This window comes from Camelus bactrianus, chromosome 19, assembly GCF_048773025.1.
Source record: "Camelus bactrianus isolate YW-2024 breed Bactrian camel chromosome 19, ASM4877302v1, whole genome shotgun sequence".
Lineage (NCBI taxonomy): Eukaryota > Metazoa > Chordata > Mammalia > Artiodactyla > Camelidae > Camelus > Camelus bactrianus.
In genome coordinates, this window is record NC_133557.1 from 8,701,740 (window position 1) to 8,718,987 (window position 17,248).

Genomic DNA, 17,248 nt, shown 5'->3' on the forward strand with positions numbered 1-17,248 from the left:
ACAGTGACTATCCAGGGGCCAGAACCGTATCCAGGAGAGAAGGGAAGCTGGACAGGCAGCCTCACACGCTGCTGGTGAGAGTGGGAACATCCTTTCGGGAAAGCAGTGTGGCAGGATGGACCATAGGTATGAAAGATGTTCACCAGCCTTTGCTGGACTGTTTCACGAGGACATAACCTCAAATATGGTGTGGGGTTCCCACAGAAGAACTGTATAAAAGTTGGAGAAAAACCCAAGTGGTCACTGACACCGGATGGTTCAGTGAACTGTGGCCTGTCCCCTCCATGGAATTACAGGTAGCCATCAAAAATCATCACCATGAAAACTGCAGTAATCTGGAAATTTCTGCATGGTATAATTTTAAATGACACGGTGGTTATGCAAATAAAATTTGTTCATTGCAAAGTATTTAGAAAAAACAAAACAGTATAAACAGAATAATAATCCCATAGAATACCATCAAAGATAACTGCAATCAACACTTTGATGTTGTTAAAAGTACAAGTGAATAAAAGCGAAGTAAAATCATACTCAGTTACGAAAGATATGTGCAAACATTTTGCTTCATTCATTCAGGTGTTCTTATAAAAATGAAAAATTGGAAATATCCTAGTTTCCAAGAAAAGGAGACTGACTGATGCCATGATGGTCAACCCACGTGATGATCAAGTGTACATGTAATGAAACGATTATAATTATCGACACAGAAATAGATCATGAGATCAGAGTCAGTTACTGATCTATGTTTTCAGTGTGATCCCAAACTTCTAATTTTGACAAAAATGTATATCTGATACTAAAGATTAGCAGTGATTAATTGTGAGTAGACTTCCAAGGGCTTTTGCTTTTATGGTTTCTGTTTGTGTTACTTGTGCCATAAAAAAGAAGAAAAACTGCTTTCAGTATGATCGTGACTTTGTAGACTAAAACTATGTATAAACTATGTACGTATAAAATAAACTATGTATAAATAAACCACTGCAAATACCATACAAAACTATAAAATGCAACTCTCTTTGGATCATGAATCTAAAACTGATGGGGTTTTCTTTTTTTCCTTCTATTTTGGATATTTTCAGATTTTCTAAATGGATGAATATCAAAGAAAATTTACAGTATCCCATTTTGTAATGAGAAAAATCTATACATGTAATGTGTATGTTACATGTGTGTTTATCACGTGAATGAACCTCCCTTGTAGGAATTCTGTCTGTTTTGTTCACTGCTATTTTCCCCAGCTCCTGATGCAGTGCTTGGCACAGAGCAGATGCTCAGTAAATATTTACAGCCTGACCAATCAAATTGTCTAGGAAAAAGGCTCAGAATGATAAACCCCACGATATTCAGGTGTGTTACTTCTGGGAAATGGGACTGGGGTGGACCGGCACAGGAGAAGCCAAGTTTTCTACTTCATAGTAAATAATATATTGAAGTCTCTCTCTCCCTCTCTCTTTCTTTGCATGAACATTTATTGCTTTTGGAAAAATATTAAAGTAATGAAATAAAACCAGTGAGTATCTAATGGAAGAAGTCAGCATAGTGGGTGGAATTTGTTGTAAGAGGAACTCAGTGACCACAGCGCAGGGCCGGTCAGTGATGCATTACTGGAATCTATTATGCACCAGGCCCTGAGCTCAGGGCTGCTGAACGGCTGGGTCCTGGCCTCACTGAGCCTGCACACGAGCGGAGAAGATAGACTTTAAAGAACTAACTCCAATGCTTACACTTGGAATGAGCCCCAATCCTTTAAACAAGGGACTCCTGCTGGCATCTCTGACCCCATCTCCTGCCCCTCCCCATGACCTGCTCTCCCACCACCCATCTACTGGGTCTTCCACGAGAAGGCCAAGGAGGGTGTGAGAGACGTGGACTGACAATTGACCATCAGACTTGGGAAGATATCTTTGATTTTTCTTTCCAACATTCACATGTAGTTTTTGAGATGAAGAAAAGATGAAAACAATTTCATCAGAAGTGAAAAAATAAGCATGGATGTTTTTCTAATAGAAAAAAAAAATCAACTTAGAACCAAAACTTGCCAGGAGGGAAACAGGGCCACTGCAATCTCTGGCTGTGATTCCCCCAGAGCCTGTCTCATCAGGACGGGGAGGAGGAGCCAGCCTTTCCCTGACAGGTGCTCACTGCTACTCGCATGGGAGCTGGCCTGCCCCCAGGAAGTGGTAGGCCCCCACAGCAGGGGCCTTGGGAACAGGCTGGAGGCCACCCCTCAGGTTTCCACAGACTCAAGGAGCCTGGGACCTGGGAGGCTATGGCTGGAGGTCTGGCAGTGCCCGGTGTTCAGCAACCCCCTTCCCTGACTACAATTATTACTGGCCATCCTCGGGGAGCTGCTGGTTTATCCCCCCAACACGGCAGCACCTCATCAGTGCCACCTTTGGCATCTTCTGAGTTATGATTTGACAGCTGTGTGAGTGCGTAGTCAGGAGTGTGGATGGGAGTACGCACACAGGAGTGCAAGAGGGCAGATGCGGGAGTACGTACACGTGTGCACATGTGCTGAGCACAAGCGTTTGCACACGTGTGCATGGGTGCACCAAGTGGGAGTGTATGCACATGAGCGTGTGCACAAGATGCCTTTGTGTGTAGGAACGTGCAACAGTGCAGCTCAGGGGTGTATCAGAGGGGAACAGGGCCAGAAGGGGTTTGAACTGTGCATAGGAGAGTATGTGAACGTGGATGTGAGCCCGTCAGTGGCGTGAAAGGGTGTGTCTGTGCCCGAGGTGTGAACAGATAGGTGTCTGGGAGGGGTATGAGTGTGTGGGAGCATGCGGATGTGTGTGCGGGCAGGGGTGTAGGAGTGGGATGAGCACATGCGTGTGTGTGTGTGTGTGTGTGTGTAGAGGGTGTGCGTGCAGGGAGGGCACATGTGCGATGGGAACGGCATATACATGAGTGAACACGAGGGTGTGTATGCTGACCTCAGGGCTGGGGGGCAGGGGCCACAGTGTGAGTGGGGACCACGACATACACCCATGTGTCCACACACCATGCTCGTAGGTGTGCCCAGCTGTGAACGTGCTGGCCCACGCAGGGCGGTGGGAGACGAAGGAGGTGGGGGGAGAGGCTTCCTTCAAGTCTGTCATTGGCCCCTGGTGGACAGGGGTCTGCGCAGCCCCGGCACAGGGTCCTGCTCTTGACGGGAGGCTCACACCTTTACTGAGCACCTGCTTACTGGGCGCCAGCCGCAGGGCACAGCCGTGAAGAGGCCAGCCCGGAATGGGAATGCCCTGCTGGAGCTCAGGACCACGGGTGGGGCAGATGGTCCCCAGGCTGGATTCAGGACAGGGCTGCGTGGGCGGAGGACTATGTATACTCTGCAGATCCCAAGCAGGGAGCTTGGGGCTCTGATGCAGGAGTAGCAGGGCTCTGACTGCTGCAGCTGGGAGCTGATTTTCCTCTGGAGTCAGAATGATTCATTCACGCCCTTTCAAAACTCATTCTACTGCCAGGCCCTGTTCTAGATGTCACAGGACACAGAGCCAAGTAAGATGGGTCCCCACCCTTGTGGGCCAGAGTCCTGGACACAGACAATGAACATGTGCAGGGTGATCAGTGAGCAAGAAGAATCTTGGGTATAGGGTCTTGGAAGAGGAGTGGGATCTGGGAAGCCTTCCTAGAGGTGGTGGCCCCTGAGCTGGGTCTTGAAAGCTGACAGAGGCTGGGGAGAAGGGAAGGCATTGAAGATGAGGGAATCACATGAGCAAAGGTACAGAGGAGGGAAAAGGGCTCGGCACAATTCAAGGACCAGAGCAGAGTTTTGGGGCACGCTCAATGGCTGTGAGCAAGACGAAATAGGGCCAGCCTGGACTAGGCTAATCTAACACCCAAAAGGATGGCTTCAGTTGACATTTGAACAGCAGGCCATCACCGGGAGCATTCTACGGGTACCACCCGATAAATGTGATCTCTTCTCCCTGTGACCGGGTCCCCTCCAGTTCCGGCCTCTGGATTCTCAGGCTGCCAAAGATGCGCACACATTTTCCCAGCTGAGATAAAGCCCCCCCTTAAAAGTGACACACATTTAATAAATGACATTTGCCAAGGTTTCCACCAGTGCCCCAGGTGCTGCGGCGGAAACTACCACCTGCCTTGGAATCAGTGCAAATGCAGATGCTCATGGCCTTGAAATAAGGTGGGGGTGGGCCCAGTGGGCCAGGGTACTCTCCCTCCAGGCAACTCAGAGAACTGGGCACTGTCCATATCCTTGCGGGGACAGGGCAGACCCTGGTAGTCCCCTCTATGTAGCAGGTAAACTCCTAAGGTGCCAACCAACAGTCTAAAGCTTGTGCTCTGGGACCAGAGGACCCATATATCTCAGTCTTAAGTGGGGTGACTTGGCAGAGTCGCTTTTCTCTAAGCCTGCACTTTCTCACCTGTAAACAAGGGGTCCCTCGTCTCTCTCCTCCCAAGGCCAGAGGTTCAGCAGTTAGAAGAGCTGGACTGAGATCTGCACATTTCCTCGACTCCCCGTCCCACGACCATGTATTATTAGCAGAGCTTAGTGGCTCCACTTCCAAGATCTGGCCAGACTCTGCCCACTTCTTACCACCACTTCCGTACCACAATCCCTCACCTAGATCCTCATCTCAGCTTCCAAACTGGCCTCCCGCGCCACCTCACCTCTTTACAACATGCCCTCCCCCTGCAGCCAGAGGAGCCTCTAAAACCTAAGCCAGGTGACATCCTTTCTTTGCTCAAAACCTTCCAGCAGACTTCACCGCACTCAGAGTGAGACCCAGGGTCCTTCCGGTGGCCCCCAGGGCCCTGCAGCTCTGCTCTCAACCATGCCAGATTTCTCTGCTCATCTCAGGGCCTTTGCACTGGCCACTGCCTCTACCTCACGCTCATCATCAACATGTTGGCTCCCTCTCCTGCTTCAGGCCTGAGAGGCTTTCTTGGTGCTGCGTATAAAACACTACCCACCCCCCAATATCCCTTCCTTTTCTTTATTTTTCTACATATTACCCACCACCCAACATATTATGTAGATATTTGTCAATTTCATTAGCATCCATCTCCCTACCCTAGACTTACTTATAAGCCCTTTGAGAGAGACTTATTTTGTTCCTCGGTGTATGTTCCAGATTTATATCAGTGCCTGGCATTTGTTAAATGTATGTTCTGGTTTGGAATCTAACTCTGCCACTCATGAGACCCCAGGAAATTAACCCACCAGACCTCTGGTTTCTCACCCGTAGAACAAGGAAGATAATAATAATAACACTAGGGTTGTTCTAGGATGAAACAGGCTCATGTGTGTAGAGAGCTCAGTGCTGTGCTGGGCACAGAGGAGGCACCCGGTGCAGGGCAGCGTTTCCAGGCAGCGGACATTTAAGGATGAAGGGGATGACATATGATCACGGCCTTCAGCCTGAGAAGCAAAGGATTCTCTCCGAGGCAGAACCAGCTCTGCCCAATGTTTGCACAAGACCACCTGGAGCTGGACCTGTGAACAAGCTGTGCACACTGTTGGCAGGAGTCTGGGAGGCAGGGAGGGCTAGAGGCATTTGCTGGGTTCAGGGACCTGGAGGTGATGAGAAATGTTCACAGTGCGCCCTGTTTGCAAAGCAGCAGGGAAAGAACTATCAAGATGTGTGTGCTGTAAGCACCCCTCGTATTCACCATGCCTGGGGGTGGGGGACAGGTGAGGTTGCGAGAGCACGCACAGGCACCAACACCCACCATCCACTGCGTTTGGTACCTTGACAACCTAAGGACCTTCTTCCCACCTCCCCATTTTGCAGAGGGAGAAACTGAGGCCCGGAAGTAAGGACTGGAGAGGCTGAGAATCCAAGGGTGTCCTTCCCAACCTCCAGGCCCAACTGTTCCTCTAAGGCAGGCCCAGGCGCTGCCGGCCATGAGCCCACAGGTGCAACATATGGATGAGGCCAGATAAGAGGAAGCCCTCATTTAACTGTCATGAGCCCATGAGGCAAGTGCTGTTGTCAGCATCTTCTTCGTACAGGTGAGACCCCGCGGGCCAGGGAAGGGGCAGAGGCAGGACTCAAACACAGAGGTGTCTTGTGCGATCTCTTCTCCCTGCGGCCGGGTCCCCTCCGGCTCAGGCCTCTGGATTCTTAGGCTGCCAAGGACGCGCACACATTTTCCCAGCTGAGATGAAGGCCCCCTTAAAGGCGATGCGCGCTTATTAAACGACATTTGCCAAGGTTTCAGCACACTCTGCTGCTGACAGCAGATAGTCTCCGGACGAGATTTCTCCCCAAGCTGACACTATTCGCTGATGCCTTTTATAGCGCTTTTTGCAGTTTGCAAAAGCACTTTCCACAGCTCTTAGTTCCCTTAACCCTCCACAGTCCCTGTGCGGGAGGAAAGAGTGGTCGCAGTTCCATTTTGCCAATGGAGAGACTGAGGCTCAGAGCAGGGAAAAACAGGCATCTGGGCTAGAGTCTGAGAGCTGGAAGGGACCAGCAGGAGAGCAGCCAAGTTGAGTCTGCTTCACAGAAGGGGAAACTGAGGCCCAGAGCAGCAGTGTAGTGGATTCCAGGTGACGGAGGGGGGCTCCACCTGCCCCTTAGAGCCCCAACTATGAAATGATGATCACACAACAATAACAGTAATAGTAATGATGGCTAATGAGCATTGAGCATGGGCATTACGAGGAGCACAACGGACATCACCAACCTCCTCAAGGACCCAGCAACACGGGGCTGTCACCACCCCCACCTCACAGAGGGCAAGACTGAGGTACAGCCACTTGGCCAAGGTCACGCGGCTGCAGAGCAGTCTGACTCCACCTGCGTCCTCACCCACTGCATCAGACCGCCTTGTGCAATGAAGGGCCCTTTGGAGGAGGCAGGCGCTGACTCACGCCCTCCAAACCGAGCCCGGCCAGGAGAGTGTAGCCCAAACTGCATCACATGTCATGGTTTGCCTGCCCGTTCACCGCGGTGCCTACACTGGGGAAAGCCGTACTATAGAGATGAAATTTCAAGTACCCATTCTGGGGTTTCTGGACCCCCCCTTCACCCCAGCTGGCACTGATATTTTGTGCCTGCTGATATCTTAGGGATCCCTGTTTCATCACAATGGGCAGGGATTTGTGGTGTGGTCACGGCCCCCGCCACAGAGGTGGGATGCTCCAGTAGCTAGGGTACAGCTCTGCTTTCCGACCAGGTTTACTGTCTCTAGGACCTCATGGTTGAGCCTCCTTTTTAATAGGAAGGTCTTAGTACCTACCTGATCCCTCATTCAACCAATATGCATTAACACGCCTACCATTACCAGGCTGTGTGCTAAGGTCCCAGGAGGCCCAGGAGAATTTAAGACAGACACAATCCTTCCTCTCATGTAGCTTATATTCTAGTGGGGGAAACAGGGCTGAAATAATGAAATAAATACGGAAAAGGCTAGGAGTGCTAAGAAAAAAATGAATTTGTTTCTCAACAGAGACTAACAGGGGAGTCACTTTTAGAATGGGGCAGTTGGGAAAGGCAACTGTGAGGAGGTGAGATTGTAGCTGAAACCCAAAGGAAGCAAAGGCCAGCGGAAGTGTTCCAGCCGGTGAGAAGAGCAAGTGCAAAGGCCCTGAGGTGGGAAAGCAGCTGGTGCAGATGAGGGCTGAAAGCTGGTACAGAAAGAAGACCGCCATGGCTGAAGCCCATGGAGGAAGGAGAGTGTAGTACTAGTTGGGGCTGGAGAGATGGACATGGTCCAGAAAAGGCCATGCATCATGGATCATGGTAAGGAGTCTGATTTTATTCTCAGAGCAGTGGGAACCATTGGAAAGTTTGGAGCAGGACCAAAGAGGATTTGATTCATTCCAGCTGCTATGGGTAACAAGACTGGAGGGGGCAAGAGTGAAAATAGGAATGCAGCAATGAGGATGTTATAGCATTTAGGGGTTTGGGCCCAAATCCTAGCTCTGCAGTTAAAAGCTCTGTGACCTGAGGCAAGTCACTTCATCTCTCTGAGTCTCCATCTCATCATCTGCGCAGTGGGTATAATAATACTTCCCATCGCACAGAACTGTGGTGAGAATTCAATGAGATAATGTACAGATCCTATCACCTGACCTCACATGTTCAAAGTCAAGTGCTCAGTGAACCAGATCCTACTTGGTCTGGCCCTGACCTCTCCTAACTCTCCCACTGCCTGTCTCCCTTAACTCCAACCTCATTGGCTGTTCCCAGAACAGAGCTAATCCATTCCAGCCTCAGGGCCTTTGCACTTGCTATCCCTTCTGTGCGGCATGCTCTTCCCCCAATATTCCCATGGCTGCTCCCTCAGTTTTATCGAAACCTCTGCTCCTCAGAGAGGCCCTCTGTTCCCACTCAACCTTCTATCCACTTTATCCTGTTTAGTTTTCTGCATAGACGTTGTCTCCACCTGCTGTAATGTTTACTTCAATCTGTGTTCCTTCCTCACTAGACTCAGCGCCATGAGAGCAGGTATTTTTGTCTGTGGGTGTATCCCCAGCACCGAGAGCCAGCCCTACACACAGCAGATGCTCAAAATTACTTGTTGAACGAATAAAGATTAAAATGACCATAACAAGGATGGAAAAGTGGTTAAGAGTAAACTGAGGTTTAGATCCAGCTTTATTTAATTCTCATTGGCTATGTGGCCTTGGGTAAAGCCCAGCTTGGCTTTGGAGAGCCTCAGTTTCCTTACCTGTCAAGTGGGGATGAAGGACTCTATGCTTTTCAGCTCATTGTATTAGACATTGGATTAGACAATGGCACACATCCAAGTATTGATGGATGAAATGATGCCTCATGTCCAGCGTCTGCTTTATAATCCTCCCCACAACCCCAACCCCAGAAAAGGGAGGGGCAGGTGAAACCCAAATGGCAGGTGAGTGCTGAAGCTGGGGTTCCTCACACCATTCTTCATTTTGCAAATGTTTGAAATGTTCCAAAATAAAAAGATAAGGAAGAGACAGCAAGGATTCACAGCTCGGCTAGCACATCGTGCATGATTTCCCTCCAGCACGGGCTGCCACTTCTGGAGGACACTGTAGGCTTTGAAGAAGAGGGGGGGTTCTACATCATTAAAAAGTCAACAAATAAATGCTGGAGAGGGTGTGGAGAAAAAGGAACCCTCCCTCACTGTTGGTGGGAACGTCATTTGGTGCAGCCATTATGGAAAACAGTATGGAGGTTCCTTAAAAAACTAAAAATAGAACTACCATATGATCCAGCAATCCCACTCCTAGGCATAGCCTCAGCGAAAACTCTAATTTGAAAAGATACATGCACCCCAGTGCTCATAGCAGCACTATTTACAACAGCCAAGAAAGGGAAGCAATCTAAATGTCCACTGACAGATGACTGGATAAAGAAGATGTGGTATATTTCTACAATGGAATACTACTCAGCCATAAAAAAGAGTAAAATAATGCCATTTGCAGCAACATGGATGGACCTAGAGATTATCATACTAAGTGAAGTAAGTCAGACAGAAACAGACAAATATCATATGGTATCACTTATATGTGGAATCTTAAAAAATGACACCAATGAACTTATTTATGAAACAGAAACAGACTCAGACATAGAAAACAAACTTATGGTTACCAAAGGGGAAAGAAGATGGGGGAGGGATAAATTAGGAATTTGGGATTTGTAGATACTAACTACTATATATAAAACAGATTAACGACAAAGTCCTACTGTACAGCACAGTGAACTATATTCAATATCTTGTAGTAACCCATAATGAAACAGAATATGAAAAAGAACATATATATATATAATATATATGTATGTATAACTGAATCACTATGCTGTACACTAGAGACTGACACAATATTGTAAACCAACTATACTTTAATTAAAAAAAAAAAAAGAATGGGGGCCTAGAGACCACCTGGCTCCGTCATCCACTCGCCCCAGCTCTGTCCCTTCCGCCTACAGGCTCATCCCTCACCCCCGGCTTCCAAGCTCCCTCCTGATCTGCGCACCTGATCTCCCTCAGCTCCTGGCACTAATCTGCAGCCATCCAACCCCCGGCGCCCCCAAACGGATGTGCCAGGAAATCTTACAGACACAAAGAACCAATTCTGTACCACGGCCAACTTCCGCCTCAGCTGTTTTGCATCCCTGGACAGAGGGCCTGGCAAGACACCTGTCAGGGAAAACCCACCTTGTGGAGGGCTCCATCAGAAGACCTGTCCCAGGAACGCCCCAGTCAATAGGAAAGCAGTTTCGGCTGTGAAAATAGACACTTCCTTCTTCCGTATGGGACGGAAACACATCTTGGGAACACGCACCACCTCTGCCTCCCAGAAGGATACACTGACTGACAGAAATATGAGAGGGGCCAAGCGGGCAGGATGCCCGCACCCCTGGGCCTCAGTGTCTCTACCTGCCAGGGCGAAGGGATGCCGCGTGAACAGCGTGGGCGTGGCAGTCAGGCTGCTGGGAGTCGTCATCCTGGCTCTGCCTCTCACTGTGTGGCCTTGAGCAAGCTGCTGTGTCTCTCTGAGCCTAGTTTCCTCACTGGTTGGATGGACTTGATGATAACTAGGCACAGTACCCAGGGTATCCGTGAGTACCACTGGGATCTTCCATGCCAAGCGCTCAGCCCAGTAAGTGGCCAGAAACGATGGGTTCCATTATTATTACTTTGCTATTTCCCACAGAATTTGGGATCCTGTCAGATTTCTAGCTTTAATGATGGAAACTTCCAGCACAGCTCAGTTTTAAAAAGCCTTGGTCTGGATGACAGGGGGCCTGGCATGCTACCCAGGCCTTGCCAGAGACCCGCTGTGTGAGCCTGGCCGGCCCCTTCCTCCCTCAGGGATGCTCTTTTCTCAGCCCCACAGAGAGTGAGGAGCGTGGACTGACGGCTCTTTCGGGTCCCCTCAGGCCTTCTAGGTCTGAGAATCCACGATACCAGACCTGTGGATCCCACAGAGACACCTAGAGGCAGGCTGGGCCCTCGGCGCTCAGTCCCAGTAACTATTTAATCCCACCAGCCAGGTTTCCGCTCAATTTGCCCTCCCCTGATCACACAAAAGCCACAGGGAAAAACACCAAGCTCTTGTTCACTCTCAACAGCTTGTGTTGTTTTGTGAGCACCTACTATGTACAAGAACTGACGTGGGTCATTTCCACTCCCAAAGGTAAGGAAAACCCAGCAGCACAAAACAAGGACGCTTACAGCACTGGCTAGATGTAACGTGCAGTGAGCTGAGACTGAGCGCCTCCTACGTGCCAGGCTTGGCTTCAAGTATTATACCTGCATTAGCTGACTTAATCCTCGAAATACATTTGTTGCTGTCATCTCCATTTCACAGATGAGGAAACTGAGACACAGAGCTCAGGAAATTTATCCAAGTAGGTAGCGGCACTGGGAGTCACCTTGAGGGGTGAGGTCTGACTCCCAGCCTGAGTCTCAGCACCAGGCTATGCTGCGTCTCTACCTGGAGAGGCTACATTGCAGGAGCACTATTTGAACCAGAGTTAAACATGCACTCATATGTGATAAAACAAGGGGAAAGCGACAAGGAACCTCAGATAAATCCGGGGGTGACGGTTCAGAGGAGGAAGCAATCCCATGGAACACGAGGTAGCACAAATGGAAGGCTGAGTAGTATGAAGACAGGGAGGTACAGGGAATGGCATCTCTGGTGGCAGGAACAGCATGAGCGAAGGCACAGAGATGAGAAAGTTCAGCTGAGGGTGTGGATTTGTACAAAAGCATTTACCAAACTGGGTTAGCTTGCGTGTTAATGGGCGCTAAACAAACCAAATGCCTCCTACTCGTATGTTTGGGGAACCATGGAGCAAACAGGGTCCGGCTGGAGCTTCTACTTCTAGAATCTCTTAGGTGCCAATTTCCTTAAGCTGCCGGGAAAGCTCTGGCTGCAGGGAGGAAGCCTGGTTATCCTGCAGCATTTCAACAGGTCAGCTGCTTGGAAAACACGTGGCTGAGAAACAGGGTCTGTCGGGGAGGGAGCGCAGGCCCTGTTGCAGGTTTGTTTTTCTTTTTTTTTTAAAGAAAACTTGGACCCACTCAACAGTTTTGAGCAGGGGAGTAACATGATCAGAACTGTGTTGACAGACCAGAAATCTGAGTGCATTAAAAAGAGGCGGGGGAGGGGGGTACCTTCCATCAGCCAAGGACTACAAATAAGAAAATAATCTGTCGTGCAGAGCCACTGGGAGCAGCGAGCAAGCGCGTGTGGGATCCACACAACAGTTTTAGACTGCCTTCCTCTCACACACCCCCTCTCCATCTGTCGCAAAGGGCACCAGGAAGATGCAGGAAGATTCCAGCTCTGGGGGCTCCAGAGCTCGGCAGCCCAGATGGGGGGCTCTGATGGGACCCACCTTGCTCCCATGAGCTGTCATTTAGGAGGGCCTATGGGGTGTCAGTGTTTCCATCCTCAGGGCGCTTTCAGAGAAATGACTGTGACTCAGTGAAAAACTTCTGTCCCAGAAGAAACCCTTCCACAAACCTCCCTCTGAGCTGGGCGGGGGCCCCTCTTGCTCCCTCCAGCTTCGACTAAGTCACCCTGATGAAATCATTGAACTTCCTCAGCCACGAGGCCACGAGGCCAAGACTAAAAACCCAGGCTCCCTACCATTCACTCCTTGGACAAGTTACTTCTCCAGTTCTGGGCTCTATTTGCCTCCTCTGCAAAATGGGGATAAGAGCCAATTCATGCTTTGCTTTGCTGATGGATGAGATTACGCAGATCAAGTGCTCAACACATGGCCTGGAATACAGTTAACATTCACGGAACTTCGGTTTCTCCTCCCTTCTCTCACACATGGTTCCCATCAGGACTTCATACATGCCGAATGACGGCAAGTAAAGGAATGATCACATCACGCGTCTCCCCGGGGTTGGTAGAGGAATAATGAATGGCCAGAATGTACCCAGAGAACACCGAGGCCTTAAAGGACCTTTCACAGACTGAGCCCTTTAGGACCCAAGTACCCCTGCCTTGCTCTTCTCATGAAAGAGGAAGTGAGATGAACTTAGGAAAGCACAGAGGAATCACCAGTATGCTACCCTCTACCCAAGGGTCAGTTTCACTAGAGGACGCAGCTGTCCCCCAAAGCCCGAACCCCAACTTGGCCTGGCCTTTTCCAGGTCACAGCGAGTAGTGAATGGAGGTTTAGCTGAAGTCTGCCCATTAGGGGTCCCAAAGGTCCTGGGGGGGGTCACGTGAGGCACTGGCAGGTTCGGTGTCAGTCTCTGCTGCTACTGCAGAATCCGGCTGCCCAGGTGTCCCCAACCCCTGGCCCCTGCCCTTCTCCCAGCCTCAGAATCTCCCAAGGAGAAGTTGTTTCAGGAAACAGGCCTACGTTGGCTCCAAGAACACAGGTTGGTGACTTCACCCGCATCTTTTTAGAATTTCCCTTTGGCAGCATTTGTGCTGAAGGCAATCTTTAGAAACTTCTTTCCCTGCCTGCCCCCATCAAGATAATTCACATGACCAGCCCCCTCCAAACAGGGATCATGTGAAACCATAGCAATCATGTGACACCTCCCAGGCTGACAGTTCTGCCTGAGACACTAGCAGTCACTCAATCCAAAGCTGCCTTCCTAAGCCTGACATTTGAGTTTCTCACTCAAACAAATCTATTTTCTTAGAAAACTGGACAACCTCCTTCTTCCACCTTCCTGCCTCCTGTCCTGCCTCTCTCCTGCTTTGTCATAAATTCCATACCCAGAGCCATAAGAGAAAGGCCTGAAGCCCCATCCTTCAATCAAACCAGGTGAATTCCATGCCAGGGCCGAGAGTGACCAGGACCCCATAGGACAGAGTGAAGGATCCTGGGAGCCCTGAGCTCTGGCGGTGACACCCCTTCCCCACCACTCTTAACCAAGAAATTTATTCTTACCTCCTAAGATTTATTTATTTCAAAGTTAATCTTGGCCTCTCTGCTGCTCCCACTTTTTCAGGCTATTGATGCTGAATGGATTGGAACGGAAGTTTTACAGCCTAATCTTTACCATTTTATAGATTGTTTTTATAGGCAAAAGGGGGAGAATTTGCTCACGAAATGGGTGTTGGTGCTCCTGGGCAGCCGTGGGAAAGGCAGCTGCCCATCTGAACACTCGTTAATCAGCGTCACCCTTCATTTGCCAGGGACGGAAGCACAGGGTCCTGGTTGGAGAGGGGTCTGGAATAGACATTTAGAAATTAACTTGGGCCCAGTTCCCTGCTCCAGGAAAATTTAACACTTGTGAGAGCCCCTCGTGCATTTCCAGGCCAGGAAGGACGGCAGCGCAGGGCAGGGACTGGGACTTTTGCTGGGTGTACTGGCTGGCTCAGGCAGGAAGGAGTAGATTGGAGATGCCACTGACTCACCAGACAGACATGAAATTTATCAGTGCTTCCTCCTGCCCAGCAAGGACCCAACTGTAACTGAAAGACCCAGGGGTGGGGTGGGGGAGTGCCTGTGTAGATTCCGGGGGTTCACGGGAAACTGCGGGGCAGAGAGAAGCTGCTGTCCACCCCCACTTCTCCCTCCACCCACTCTTTGCTAGTTCTCCCTTTCTCACTGCTATCAGATGGTTACCAGTCTCTAGGCAAATGCAGAGGGAGGGGGGGAGGTGGATACTGAGCTCATCTTTACCTCGCTCCTCAAGGGAGGGAGGTGCAGAGACCCCTCTGCCGACAACACAGCTTCAAGGAGCCAACAAACAAGATCCCCATTCTCCCCTGCCACCAAGTCCTTTAACCCCCCACACCCTCCCAGGAGACTCAGGATTCTACAAAATCCCTTTAAGAAGCAGGGCTCCTGAATAGTGACCTCACCCCTTGGCGAACACACGGTAGCCTTCAGAGCCCGCCTGCTGGAGACAGCCAGGTGTTTGATGTAGGCCAACAAAAAGACTTGCTCAGAGCCACAGGTAACAGCCCCTCAGAGCACCTGAACTGCAGGGAGCTGCCGGGAAGCCTGGGGAAGGCAGGAGGAAGGGGGAGGGGGCCAGAGCAGCAGGGGGCACGACCATCTGATGAAAGGCTTGGGCAAGCTGGGAGACAATCCGCCGTGTGTTTTCACATCAGGATCTGTTGATCGCAGCAGCTCACCCCAGGGTTACCGCGGCCTCCCTGCCTCTCTCTGCCCTAGACTAACACTGTTTTACTCTGCACACAAGAGGGAGAGCTCACTCTTCCCTAATTGCAACAGCCGGCTTCTGTTCCTTCCCAGACAGTACTGGAAGGACCTCTGCCCCCTTCTCTCAGACCCTGAAGTCAAACATATGGAAAACATAAGTCTAGGGAGAGAGCTTCTAGAGAAGCCAGGGGCACCCTTCTCTGAAAGCCGTTGACAGCCTGCCTCCCCCATCAGATTGGACAGGGACTGGCAAACCAACTCATCTGGGTACATCGCAGTGCCCAGCGCTGTGCCGCACAGTCCGACTCGAGAAAGACTGGGTTCCGTCTTCCATCCTTGGCTGTGTGACCTTGGGCAAGTCTCTGACCCTCTCTGGGCCTCAGTTTCCGCATCTGTAACCCTGGTTACGGCTGGACATTAGCCGAGTGGCTCCCAGGGGCGGTCTGAGAGGCCTGAGCCCGCAATCTGGGAACAGCAGCGGTGGGGGGTAGGGGTGCTTACCTGTCCAGGCGCTGGACGCTGCGAGCAGCAGGCAGAGCAGCGGCCCGAGGCGGCCGGGGGCCGGGCGGGCGGGCTCCATGGGCCGCGGCTGCGGAGCGAGGAGGCAGAGCGGCCGTGAGTGCGCGCTCGGGCGGGAGCGGGCTGGAGCGGGGAAATGACTAAGGCTCCCCCCTCTCCCCCCACCTCCCCTCCCGGCCGGGCTTCCCCCCATCCCCGGAACGGGCGCCCGGAGCCGCTTAGGAGGCGCCGTCAGCGCCGCGATTTTCGGAGGAACCCTTCCCCCCTCCAGAGAGCTCGAGAGACAGAGAGGGGGAGAGACCCCAAGCGCGCGAGAAACGAAGCCAGGGACGGCCCGAGAGAGGCGGCGGGAGAGGGAAACAGACCCAAGGGAGCCAGGCAGAGAGCCAGAGACACAGATAGGGGAGAGAAGGGGAAAGCGAGGGAGAGAGAGAAAGAGCGCGGAGTGAGCGAGGCGGCGCGCAGATCGAGACAGACAGCGCGGGAGAGGGGAGGACCGCGAGGGCAGGGCGAGGGGCAGCGGCGCCGGGCCGCCCCCGCCGCTGCCCACCTGCCCCGCCCGGGCTCCTCGCGGCGCCGCGGATCGCCTCCTCCGGCCCGCAGTCCGGGTCGCAGCTCGCGCCCTCCTTCCCCTCCCCCTCCTCCCTCCCGCCGCGCGGGAGGCTGCGGGGCTCGGGCCCCGCCGGCACCTCCGCGGAGCGCCTGCCGGCTGCGCGCCCAGGGGAGGGAGGGAGCGAGGGCGGCGCGCGCGGCCCCGGCACCCCTGGCACCCGCGGCCAGGCCCTGGCTGCGGCCCCCACCGCCGGCGCCCCGCTCGGCTCGGGACTGGACGAGCCTCGGCTCCAACAATGTGCCAGTTCAGAAGCCCGCGCGGCTGCCCCCCGCCCCGAACCGCCGCCCCCCGCTCTCCCCCTCCCTCGGCCGGCCGGGCTCGGACCTGCGCCGCCTGCGAGGGCTGCGAGACGGTGGAAGCGCCGCCGGGGGCTGCCCAGAGGCCGGGCCCCTCGCTCCACTTTGCGCAAACTTGTTTTTCTAAGGTCGGCGCCGCGAGCTGGCTACATCGTCCTCTTAAGGTGGACTGGGGAAGTTGCGGCCGGCCTCCCCCGGCCTCCGGACTCTGGCCGCGGCCAGTCCCCGCTTCCCGCCGCAGGAGGCTGGAGGCAGCGAATGAGGGGGAAGTGGAGGAGGGAGGCTGTGTGCCTTTCGCCCCTCCCCAGCGGCCCTGCCCCTGTTCCCCAAAGCTGAAGGCCCCTCTGGGGTGGGTGAGGGCCAGGGGGGCCGATTATCTCAGAGCTGGGCCGAGGTAAAGGAAAAGCAGGAAGTAAATGAATGTAGGGGGAAGGGGAGAGGAAGGAGAGAGTGATGGTACAAAAATAGCGTGTGTGTAGGAAGGACTTCAGTACCGCCTGGAAAAGAGGCGCAGGGAGGAGAGGGAGCGACGAGGGGGGCTGTGGCCAGGAAACCGGAGGGGAAGGGTCTGGGCCTCCCTGGGGAGGTGGGCGCTCTCGCTCTCTCTTTCTCTTTTTTGGCCAAGTGCCTCTCTGTCAAGGATGGCTGATTCAGAGGTGGGGAAGGCCCAGGCTGGGGTGTGGGGCGGAGGGGGGGGTGACTTGCCTGCCTGGGCTTCAGGAAGATGACAGGCGGTGAGGAAGGTGAGGGGATGG

The 17,248-nt window shown here is 52.4% G+C and overlaps 1 protein-coding gene across 2 annotated transcripts in view; it reads right to left on the minus strand.

Annotated features, from left to right (window-relative positions):
• Positions 1-16,876, minus strand: part of LOC105083055 (tyrosine-protein phosphatase non-receptor type substrate 1) — a 43,959-nt gene extending 27,083 nt beyond the window's left edge. Inside the window, exons 1-2 of one of the 2 annotated variants that reach the window (XM_074347038.1) lie at positions 16,522-16,876; positions 15,567-15,654 (exon numbers count right to left, since the gene is read on the minus strand). In XM_074347038.1, coding sequence (XP_074203139.1) covers positions 15,567-15,645 — 79 coding nt within the window. In that variant the 5' untranslated portion in view covers positions 15,646-15,654; positions 16,522-16,876. Of the gene's footprint in view, positions 1-15,566; positions 15,655-16,134; positions 16,281-16,521 lie in introns of those variants that run through there. The other variant, XM_074347039.1, reaches the window with a different exon arrangement.
• Between the last annotated feature and the right edge of the window lie 372 nt (positions 16,877-17,248).